Here is an 11,467-nt window from a genome sequence, read left to right on the forward strand (position 1 = left end):
TATAACGCACAATTTTAAAAAGCATATAGTGGTTTGGCTTTTTTAATAACCTTTTTTTTTCTAGTAACGACGGCAGCATAGTTGACCATCCTTAAGGCATAGAAAAGGAATAAATTAATTATAATAGAATATCTTAAATGAATTTAAGAAGAAGAATACAAAACGAACGAATTCCTTATTTGACGAAAGGAAAATATTTAAAAGAAATGAGATTAGCTAAGCCCAAACGAGAGAGAATAGAAATTTCCACGAAATGGGCTTTCTGAATTCAGAAAAAATATACCCAACTGACTAAAAAAATGACCAAACAAAGAGGAAATTTCGCCTATACAAATACTTTCCAATGTTGGCTGCGCCGCAACTTTGGCATGACAAACTGGAAAATAGGACCACAACTAGGAGAAAAGGCAGAAGACGTAATAGAAACAAAAGTAAATTTTTAAAAAGCCAAAACAGACGCAACACTATCATGAGAAAAAACCCTAGAAATATCCACTGAAATTGGCAACGAAATCATGCAAAAGAAGACTAAATTTAATAAAATAAATAAATCAATAGTATGTCTAATTGGTGTTAAATGTTACAATACAAGTACAGTGGCACAAACTTCCTCAGGAATTACAGGTTTCTGGGACCGGAGTCCTACAAAGATTGGCCATGGCACAAAAGTGGGATTACCATAGATCCACCTCAACATCCTTTTTTTACATATTCTGAGATCTCGAATGGTAGTTAGCGCTCTTGCGTGGCTGAACATGAAGTTAAAAAGATTTGTTTTGCTTATTGTCTCTTTTAAGTTGAACCTTCAATTTTTTCCCACCTAATTGGAAGCCATTCATCGTGTTAATTGCATTATCCGCTGCTGCTGGTGAATCGTAGCTTACGAATCCTGCAGATATGAGATAATTATGAGAAAAAGGATGAGCATCACTTGTATATAGTTATTTGCAATGCAGAAAGTTTATACCAAAACATTTGCTGACTCCGGTTGCTTTGTCGATGAAAACCTTGGCGCTCACTACTCGACCAAAACGTTCAAAGACATTTGCTAGATCGTCATTCCCAAATTCTTGGGGAATGTGGTAAATGAATAAATTAGCTCCTGGTGGACCTGCTTTAAATCCGTAAGAAGAAACATTGATCTTGTATAGTGTATTTAAAAAGTAATAAAGCAGTAAAGATTCTTGAATATAATTTCAACAACCTTCAATCTGACCAGAACTTGTATTGACACTTGAAGATGCTGCAGATTGCCGGTCTGTGGTAGTAGGTGATAGAGGTCCGGTGGGTCCCCCTAGAGGCCGACTGCCCATAATTCCTCCGGGATATGCCATAGAATATTGAACTCCAGGAATTGCTGGATAAGTAGATCCTACGTAGCTAGCGGGTGGCATGTAATTTCTTGGGGTCATTCCAGATGAAGGGTCAGGTGTGACTCCACGCGTCACATTTCCCTGGTTTAAAGGTGGAATTAGATTGTGGAACGCATGTTGGTTCTGCAATGGTGGTAGCCGATACTGCATGAGTCCGTAAGTCCCCGAAGTCTACAAAGGCGAGCATAAATTGATGTAAATGTACCTTCAGCATCAACAAGAAGTGCCAAAAGGAGAAAAGTAGTCCATTAAATAAATTTTTTATGAAGACTTAGAAATAGTAGCGTATGTGAAACAATTCGGTCCCTTTTCAAGTATAGAATACAAAAACCTGATACCCATATCCATTATATGGTGGCATATATCCCATTGGCAAGGCACCGAATATAGAAGGATGCTGCCTGGAATCAGCACTAATCGGATTTGATGTCTGCGACAGCACCTTTTGAGCCCTCCGTGACTGTCTTTCTTTTTCTGTATCAGCCCACTTGACTACCAAAGGAACAGTTGAACCCTATTAAAAGACCAACAAGTTTAGAATTTAAACAATTCAATCGAACAGTAATGCTCGACTAATTTTGGGGGATATATACTTTTACTTGCATGAGAAATATTATGCAGCAGCTTCTAGGTTGTACAGCACCACCCACAAATAAATGTGAGGTACCAAATTTGAGTCCCTCTTACCCGATGTGTCAAAAATAAATAATCAAAGAATATTGACAAGTGATAAGCCATCAAATCCGAAGATCTCCAACTGTACTTTCCTCTTATATTTAATCTAGGTAGAAGAATTTGACATCCAAATAAAACAAAAAATTAATGCCATGTCCGTTCTTGTGAACAATTTTGAGTCCTCCAAAACAAAGAGAAACGCCATCATTCAGTTTTAGTTTCTTTCAAAAAAACAAATATTCCATCCACTTGGTATCTCCAATATAACTATTTCAACTTCCCAAAATACCTGTTATTATATAGTATTATAATTTATAACTCCAAATACAACAATTTAAAATTTTAAAACAATTCTAAAAATTTCTGGAACAACTCGCAAGTATGATAAGAACTATATTTTTCCCAAACAAGATCAAACACATTTTATTTCCCCTAAAATTCTCAAAATAAAAACAAACAATAGTTTCTAGGGTTTAGGAACGAAAGGTGGAGCATTGAACTTATCTACCAGATGCTTTATCAAGGATACCTGTTAGCTCTTCATATGAAAATGCACGATAATGAATTCAAAATCACAAATTTTTTATGCGTGATAAACCTCAAAGTCGTACTGAAACAAACCTCCATTTTGTGTTTTCCATTGAAAGCTTCAATGGCTGAAAGTGCTTGTTCTTTTGTCTCAAACTTAAGGAAAGCGCAACCTACAATAAACAAGTTCCTGGATTAGGATTTAACAGGATAATTCTGATATGCATAAGCTAACAGAAAAAAAGTGATTAAGTGTCTGCAATTCACCTTTGCTAGTTTGCTGGGAACCTCTAAGAATTTGCAAGTCTTTTATCCCTCCATATTCGGAAAATAGAGTTAAGATGTCAGCATCCGAGACGTTTTTTGGGAGCATACCAATAAATAACTTGTGCTCTGAAATTTTTTTGAAATAAGAAACAGCATAGAATAACAATGCAGGAAAGGAGAACAAATAAAAACTTATATTAAACAGTGAAAAACTAGCACTGCCATAATTAAAAGGAATAATTTATTTAAAAAAAGTAAAAGAAAAATAAAATCACATTACACCTAGTCTTTCCAACTCTCCATCAGCGTATTTAACTTGTAACGGACTAGATGCCTGAATTGGACAGAGAACACATCATCATTATACGAAAATGAGGACAATGCACGCTAGGCAAAATCATGATACATAAAACACATAGCGAGTTTTCCAAATGGAAGAACAGTCTATCTTCACTAATGCTAATTCCACAACGCATTTCCAAATTGGAAACACAAAGTGCCTCTTTCAAAAAAATCAGCACAAATCCTTATCCAGCATATGTATGGGCAAATCCAAATCGAACAGCTCAGTTATACGCTCAATGATTCACTGAACCTATAAAGCAATAATTTAAACGAGGAGAGGCAGCGCCAGTCACCGCCAACTGTCTCGACCGCCTAGGTGTTTTTTATGTAATATATGTAATTGAATAATATTTATGCATAAAAAAGCTTCATATAATATAATACGATCTAGATAAAGTGCAAATAAATATATAAATGCAAACTAACAAGATAATTAAAGGGGCGGCTAGAGACGGTTTGAGATAGGTGGTGGCCGATGGTGGAGGACACTTGAAACCAAAAGTAAATAAAAAAAAAGTGAGATGTGGTTTTATTATATCAAAGATTTTTTACATTGATTGATTTTGACTGGTCTTAAAACTTTGACAGTTCTCGGCCACCTCCTCCGCTTGCTCGCCAATAAAACAAATCTCTCGTTATTGTTGGGTCTATTGACCTTTCAACATTCACAAGTACAAAATATGAAAGTATGCATCTATGCACTAGGAATCAGTAATTAGTAAAGTCAAGGGGTTTGCATGCAACCTGATTATACGACAAGTGAACAAATTTATACCAACATTTAGAATTACACCCAGTCTCTCAAACAAACACTTGTTAATAATATCAGTTTTCATATAAATTTAACCAAATATAGGAATTAAGTATCTGTATCTAATAATTTCATTACCTAACCACTAATATTGCGCTAGTCCTGCTCACTTAGCATCAGTATTTTAAATCCATACATGCGAATTGGGTATCACTTCCAACTTATTCCAAACAAATAACTCCATCTTGTAGCAACAAATCCTGAAAGTTCACCTATAAAAAAAAAACAAAACAAAATCCTGAAAGTTTACCTGATTCTCCTCAACCAAATCCAAGGTCAAAATCCAATCCATGGATTGGGATCTTGCATATTATCATGGAGAATAAAATCTCAACCAAATCAGCAAACACTTTTTGTAGTCCGATGTGATTTCTTAATCTTATAATCCAACTAACCTTATCATTGTGCTATTAAAAGAACTCTACAAGCAGTTATAAACTTCAGCACCCATGCATGAAATAACAACTTCACCTGATAAAATTAACCTCTGCTTCTTCCCTATGAAAATTAGAAAAAAAACATTAATAATCTACTTTCTCACTGCACTGTTACACTTCTATCTTCGTAAAATCTTGCTAGAGTCTAAACAAGCCGAACAACCATTTATTTCAAGAAACCATCAATTCCACCAAACCATAATCAAGTACGACAACCCTGATAAGAAACATTCATGCACAGCTAGTCGACAACTAAATTCTACATTAAATCAAGTTAACCAACAAGTTTTACCGTGTGTACTCAAGCACATTGTCCAATCTGTGTGACAATACAGCACACAAACAAAATTACACTAACCCCAGGCAGCGTCTTCTTGTTATGGCACGCATCTACCGCCTTGTCCGCTTCCTCTCTCGAAGGACAAATCACAAAACAACACCCTAATCCAAACACAAAGAAAATTAGAGTTTTCAGAAACGTAAATCCCCCAAAAATACTCAAAACCACACAATCCGATCCACCAAAACAAACATCAAACTCAGCATGCAACGAGAGTAAGAAGAAGGAAACAAAACAAACCTCGCGAAGCACGCGTTTCCTTCTCTTTAATTAAGTTGACCTCGTCAACAATCGCAAATTCCCTGAACATTGCGAGGAGCTGCGACTCCGTCATGTGCTTCGGCACTTGACCAACAAAGAGCTTCACGCTCTGCTCATCTTCCGCCATTGACGTTCGCGCAGAACTCTCCCTGTATCCACAATTACCCTCGATTTTCTCCAAAAAAATCTCTTCAAACACTTGACGGATGATCCGACTCTCGCCGAATTTTCGGATCTGTTCTTCGTTGTGGGCTGACTCTTCGCTATAACGAAGGGAAATTAGGAATTTTTTGTTATGGCAAAGTTGGGATCTTGAGTGGATTTAATATGATTAGAAGGAGCGGAATTGACCTCGATTTGGTAATTAATTACGAGATGCCACTGATTGCGGGTTTTTTTTCCAACGGTTTAGCCCAAAACAGATAAAGTCAGCGGTTGACTGAGCTCAGAGTAACAGTAGATTCGGACTGATGTGTTTGTGTACTAAAGGATAATCTGTTGGATTGCTCGAATAACCATCCATGGGACCCACGATTAATTTTTTTTTTAAATTAAATTTTTTTTGTATTTAAAAATATCAGTTATTAAGGATAATAAATAGATAAATATCATTTATTACTTTTTAATAAAAAAAAAAATATACACAAATATAGTTTCAAATATTGCTCATTGAAAATGTATAAAATAATTTAAAAAACACATAGTTTCATAATAATGTAGTACCTACCACATGTGAAAACCATCAACAATCATTTGATTGAAAGAGATATTAAGTCAATTTAGAATTTTAAATTCAAAACCCCTAACATCGAATGTACTTTACTACTAATTTATAATAATTTTCAACTTTTTTTTTACTGTGGCTGGTATAATTTTTCCAAAAAAGTAAGTAGAAACAAAGGTCTAGATTAATTGAGATTTCATGGCTTCTGGATTTTCATATTTAAATAAGATAAAAAGATTGACATGATTTTATAGTTAGTTCAAACTTTGCCTATTCAATCGGATGATGCCACGTTTGAGATTATTGAAGGATTTTAATAATTAAATGCTGATGATTTTTAAGTTACCAGAACACAGAAGAATTTGTCGACGTGACCTAATTGTCGTATAAAGAGTTAAATAAATTATTATTGTAAAAGAAAAATTCATGATTATTATTTTTAAATAAGGAGAATTTAGTAAGGCTGGAGAAAATGTACATGTGCCCAAATGCTCGATTTGGAAACTCGAGTCTTTTTAAAGACATTGAAAAGGAAGGGGAAAAAAAAAATAGACAATGCAACAATCAAGGAGACATTTATGTGATACAGTGGGACATGAGGTGTTTACCTGTAAATTGGGTGGACGTTAATCAATTGAATTGCAACATGAAAATGAAAGTGTCACATGTATTACAAAAATTATATAAATTTAGACGTAATATTTTTTTATCATTAAATAATTATTATATAAATCACTTGTACCCTAATTTCTTTTTCTCCCAAGTGAAGAATATGGTCTTCCTCGCCGGTGTCGAGTCCTAGTTTCCAGATGAAGTAAGTCACTGCATCTCGGACGTTCCTCAATCGAGGTTTTTTTTTATACCTATTTTGTGTTCACGGTGGTTAAGATTAGGATATTATTATTATTAGGATATTATTATTTTGATGACATGGGAACTCGCAGTCTTTATCTTTTGGTTGCATTGAGTAAACCCTATAAATCATATTGAATCGACTCTCTCGAGAAAGTGTTGGTTAAGTTATTATTGTTAATATTTGTGTGTATTCTTACCTTTGATTATAAATTTTTGGTTTATTTAAGATTTGGATGTTGATGTTTACATAGATATGTCATTTTTTTTGTAATTTTATTTATTTATATTTATTATTTTGTCATTCCCATACATAGATTAGGCCAGAAAATAATCACATTTGTCGAAAAAACTTGTTTAATTTTTTACAAAGAGTTGTGCATGAAAAAAAAATATAATCAAAAACTTTAACCATTAAAAGGTAATACCTCTATTTTCGTAAGGGAGCACTTTACTTTTTGTTTTGTTTTTGTTGCAGTGACTTTTTGATTTTGTCCTAGTAAAACAATACTTCAATACAAGCCTATCTTCATAAACGGCGAGCCTTCATTTATAACTTTTTTGTTTGTTGTAATGTTACTTATAATTTTTCGTGTATAATCTAGTTATTTTAATACATAATTGTAGCAATATGAATTGAAATCTTCTCTCACAAATATTGTGATATTTCTTGTTGCAAATATTTTTATAGCCCAACTTTTCATTAACATTTGTTACCATTTTAACAATTATAAAAAGCGAATGATGCTGGAATCTCTTTCACGTATAAGCAATTATAAAATTAGTTCATCCTAGTTTAGTTTATAATTTAATAAAACTAATAAACTTGGTTGGATTCGAATTTTCATTAGTAACCACGCCACACCGCAGTTATGGGCTACATGTCATGAAAAAGAGACCAAACCCGAACTACATAGATAAAAGAGTATATCAAACATATTGGCCATTTAGCCAATGATTCCTTGGCATAATGAATAGGACTTTGGAAAAAACTTGGATTCTCAACTGTGATTTTATGTCTACTTTCGCATCAGTCGATGACAATTAATTATTATTGCATTATTAACAGTGAAGGGTACTCTATTAATTCATTGTTTAAATATGCTGAACAATTATTAATGTAATAACAAAAAAAGTCAACAATTTCTATGGAGTACATACAAACCTAACATGGCTCACCCATTTAAAAGCCAACACCAAAGACTTCCCACTCTGTATTGCTTTCGCTCACCCAACCTAGTAAAGAATTTACGAACGTTAAATATCAAACTGAAATTTACGATAGTATATGTTTGGGCAAAGGAGTCGAATACAAATTCTACTATTTTTGCAAATATGAAGCAAGATGGAGGCCTTTCGACCCAAGTAACATAATTCAATAACCAAGTAGAAGCCCGAATACCGGTGTGCAGTCCTGCGTCTGCCACCCCTAAATTAGTAAGATAGGAAACGGATATCCCAACAATTAATCAAATAGGCTTCCACAACTTCGGAGCTGGAAATCTTGAAACTGAAACTAGAGAAAACTCGATACACGAGAAAATACAGACAAGTTTGAATCACCTGCAGATGGCCCCCGCGCAGAAACCGTTCAAATCTGCAGTCCAAGAGAGTAGAAATGGACCATGGCAACATACTATCAGTGATGCGATAGAGATGGCCCTCCAAAAGAGTATCGTTGCGAGATTGGTGCAGCTGTCAATTCAGATTCACGGTGGAGATTTAATCCCAGGCGAAATTCGGATGGTTCCCGAGGTGTGTGCAGTACTGGAAGAGGTCTTTGACTGAAGTCGGATTGTTCACGGAAAGTATATGCTGCAAAAGGTCTTTCACCATCAGCGATTGGTACTCCAAGATGAGCTCTGAGCTCACTTGTAATCTGATCATTAGCAAACATTTCCCTCCCAGCTAGAGGATACAAATCTGGAGTCGTTGCTGCTGTTCTTGGAAGTGAGAGGTACCGATTCACCAATGAGGTTGTGGTCTCACCGTAAGGGTTGAACGCTTCCTTTCCATAGTCTCTGGAAATTTGGTTAGTTGTAGCCACAGAAGGTGCAGCATTTTGTATTCTCTGAGCCCCTTTAAGGCCATAAATATGGTATTCTCTTTCACTGAGGAAAAGTGGACCTGGTTGTTGATTGGGTTCTCGGTGCTGAACTGTAGAAACATTATTCATAGACGCTGGACTCCTCCGAAAATACTCTTGTTCTTGCCCATAACTTATAGCATCACTACCTGCAGTTGTTGGCAAGAGATGCCTTCCTTGTTGAAGACCATGACTCCTGTATTCTAGCTCGGTAAGAAAACGCGGATCTTGAGAAGGAATTGTGTTGGACGAAACATGGTACTGAGAGAATTGCTTTCCATGGTCCACCGGGGTAGATGTCAGCCACGGGGTAGGCTGGAACAGCTTGGTTAGATGTTTCACCTGCAGAGATAAAAATCACCATAATGAAAAACATTAAAGTTGAAGTTCAGACAAAGATTGGAAAAATGAAACAAACCCGACAGTAGAAACCAGGGTGATCTTCTTACTTGCTTCACTGTTAACCGTGTATCAAACTTGTGTGTCCTTTTATCGTAGCTGTCTTCAATTGCTTTACGGAACACACTTTCAGGTAATGGAATGCAGTCCTTGAGTACAGTGAATCGGACCTTTGGAATGTAAAAAACTACTAGTATCAGAATAAATCTCACAAATATAAGGAACACGACAAAAAAAAATTATATCAAAAAAAGAAAGAAAACCTGAGCAGGAAATCCCCCACCAAAAGCTGCAGGTTCAAGTTTCATGCCACCAGCAGAAGATGCCTCATAAATCCCATACAAGAGCTTGAGATCATAATCATAAAGGAAAACTTTAAGACCGAGCTTGATATCCAACACAAAGTCTTTCTTATTAGCTGGCACACCCATTACTTGGTAACGGAAACAATCTGGTTTAGTTTTGGCATTACACATAAAAATCAATCCACCAAGATTTTTCTCTTGTTTCTCATTCATTTCCTCCGCAGCTTCATGCATCTCATTGTCAAGCCCCTTTCCCTTTTCCTCTAGATTTCGGCTGATATTCTTTCCATCACCATTCGGCTCATAACTGCTTTTTTCCCCTTCTTTTGTTCTCTCCCACTTTCGGTTTTTATTGGTCTTAACTTGAGAAATAAAATTTCCCTCTTCTTCTTCTTTCGTTCTCTTCCTCTTCTGGTCTTTAAGGGCTTCAACTTGAGGAATGGATTTTGGTTCTTCTTCATTTTTTCTCTCCCTTTTCTGGTCATTACTGTCTTCAACTTGAGGAGTGGATTGTACTTTTTTGCAATTATCAGAAATCTGAACAGATGCTTTGGTTCCAATCTGAGGATTAAGCCTATCAATTTTAAGCCACGTGCAAGGCTTCCTAGCTACAGGAGCTGAAGAAGATTCCTTGGCGTTTCCATCCTCGTTACCATTTTCTGATAGTTTCTTATCAGAATCTACTGGTTTTGATGTAGATTCAGAAGCATTATCAGTTTTGTCCCTATTTTTCAAGACCTTCTTGACAGGAGTGACCTCTTCTGAAGTAGATATGGTGGTGAGTCTACTCTTTTTCTTCTTTTTAAGTGGTGCCATACTCTTCCCAGCCAACAGAGCTTCACCTTGAGTGCAATGCTGCAGACCGTGAGAGAGGAAGTGTTTTGGGAAACTTCTGATTTTTTGTAATTTCTGGCTTTCCTTTCCAATTCGATTATCATCAAGAAAGTTAATATACATCAATAATAAAATTTGACACTAATAAAATAATTCATGGCATAATTCCTCACTCTCCCAACAGATGGCACTAAGTGTTTTCTACAACTCAAAGTTAAACAACAGCCATATACAGCAGTACAGCGCATTCCTGACCGTTACGGGCATAAAAGCAAAAATACTAATAATATAACAAAATACCCATAAAACACTAAAAACGACCACATAGATTCCTAAGACCACATGTTTATTAGTTTCATCCCTAATTTTGAATAATTCAATAATTTCAATCCGATGCCCCGACTTTTATCCACTTTCAAGGCAAGTCGCCTCAATGATCAGACAATGAATGAACAGCAGATTAAAGTACACAAATCTAACACCAAATGTTCAAATTGCCGCAATAAAATCACAAAATATCATTAAAATAGTCTAATTCAAGCACGACAGACCAACCCTAATTTTCCTCAAACGTAACTACATAATTTCAATTTTAGCAAAATTCGTATGAAGAGACACACCAAATCGTCCGAATCAATTTATCCACTAAACTGACCTTGAGATTGGATTCACGACGCCGATGCTCAGAACTCGTTCGAGAGAGCGGAGCTGAGAGTCAAAGGGCTGGATTGATTATCGCTTCAGATTTCGGGGATTACATTCACAAAGGAATGTGTTTGTTTTAAATCGGGCTGAGCCCGGAGTGAGTGTGCGAAAGTCCGAAAACGATAATTTATAAAATATAAAATAAGTAAGGTTTCTTTTTTAGTGAAAATGGATTACTCTCAGACAAAAATAATGGAATGTGTCGAGTGAGTGATATAGCATAAGAAATATATAAATTTTCCGATGATGTGTGGAGCATTTTCAAAAATTTTAAATGTAATTTACTGAAATATGATATAATATTAGCGATTCTGTGCATATGTTGTGTACATATATTTTTTTGATAAATGCTAGATATATATTTAATAAAAGTCCAGTTCTTATATCTGAAATTAAAGTAGATGGAAGATAGACTCAACCTATATGATCAGACATAGAAACTACGAATCTATTTTTTTTTCTTCAGACAGAGAACTACGAATTTAGTTAAAGTATAAGATATGCAAAAACTTAAGCTAGACTTTT

At 35.4% G+C, this 11,467-nt stretch overlaps 2 protein-coding genes across 5 annotated transcripts; both read right to left on the minus strand.

Annotated features, from left to right (window-relative positions):
- Positions 1-519: 519 nt before the first annotated feature.
- Positions 520-5,340, minus strand: LOC140840143 (RNA-binding protein BRN1-like). 2 transcript variants are annotated; one of them, XM_073207285.1, is made up of 9 exons: positions 5,017-5,340; positions 4,795-4,877; positions 3,126-3,177; positions 2,844-2,969; positions 2,670-2,749; positions 1,705-1,887; positions 1,205-1,544; positions 968-1,111; positions 520-889 (listed from the first exon to the last, which is right to left on the minus strand). In XM_073207285.1, the coding sequence occupies exons 1-9, from the start codon at positions 5,162-5,164 to the stop codon at positions 762-764; spliced, it is 1,284 nt and encodes a 427-aa protein (XP_073063386.1). In that variant the 5' UTR covers positions 5,165-5,340; the 3' UTR covers positions 520-761. The 2 variants fall into 2 exon arrangements, with proteins under 2 accessions (XP_073063386.1, XP_073063385.1); XM_073207284.1 differs by having other exon boundaries at positions 968-1,114.
- Positions 5,341-7,875: 2,535 nt separating this feature from the next.
- Positions 7,876-11,052, minus strand: LOC140840142 (uncharacterized). 3 transcript variants are annotated; one of them, XM_073207282.1, is made up of 4 exons: positions 10,893-11,052; positions 9,362-10,258; positions 9,149-9,268; positions 7,876-9,041 (listed from the first exon to the last, which is right to left on the minus strand). In XM_073207282.1, exons 2-4 carry the CDS (start codon positions 10,217-10,219, stop codon positions 8,253-8,255), a joined length of 1,767 nt encoding a protein of 588 aa, XP_073063383.1. In that variant the 5' UTR covers positions 10,220-10,258; positions 10,893-11,052; the 3' UTR covers positions 7,876-8,252. The 3 variants fall into 3 exon arrangements, with proteins under 3 accessions (XP_073063383.1, XP_073063384.1, XP_073063382.1); XM_073207283.1 differs by having other exon boundaries at positions 9,362-10,316; positions 10,893-11,049; XM_073207281.1 differs by having other exon boundaries at positions 9,362-10,321; positions 10,893-11,048.
- Between the last annotated feature and the right edge of the window lie 415 nt (positions 11,053-11,467).

Source organism: Primulina eburnea, chromosome 8, assembly GCF_022965805.1.
Source record: "Primulina eburnea isolate SZY01 chromosome 8, ASM2296580v1, whole genome shotgun sequence".
Taxonomy (NCBI): domain Eukaryota; kingdom Viridiplantae; phylum Streptophyta; class Magnoliopsida; order Lamiales; family Gesneriaceae; genus Primulina; species Primulina eburnea.

Coding starts and splice junctions, on each gene's coding strand:
- LOC140840143 (XM_073207284.1), bottom strand. CDS start 5,164: ATGGCGGAAGATGAGCAGAGCGTGAAGCTCTTTGTTGGTCAAGTGCCG. Junction 3,178..4,794: donor ACAAGAAGACGCTGCCTGGG/GTTAGTGTAATT, acceptor TGTCCAATTCAG/GCATCTAGTCCGTTACAAGT. Junction 2,970..3,125: donor TGGAGAGTTGGAAAGACTAG/GTGTAATGTGAT, acceptor AAAAAATTTCAG/AGCACAAGTTATTTATTGGT.
- LOC140840142 (XM_073207282.1), bottom strand. CDS start 10,219: ATGGCACCACTTAAAAAGAAGAAAAAGAGTAGACTCACCACCATATCT. Junction 9,269..9,361: donor GTGGGGGATTTCCTGCTCAG/GTTTTCTTTCTT, acceptor TACATTCCAAAG/GTCCGATTCACTGTACTCAA. Junction 9,042..9,148: donor CACGGTTAACAGTGAAGCAA/GTAAGAAGATCA, acceptor TTATCTCTGCAG/GTGAAACATCTAACCAAGCT.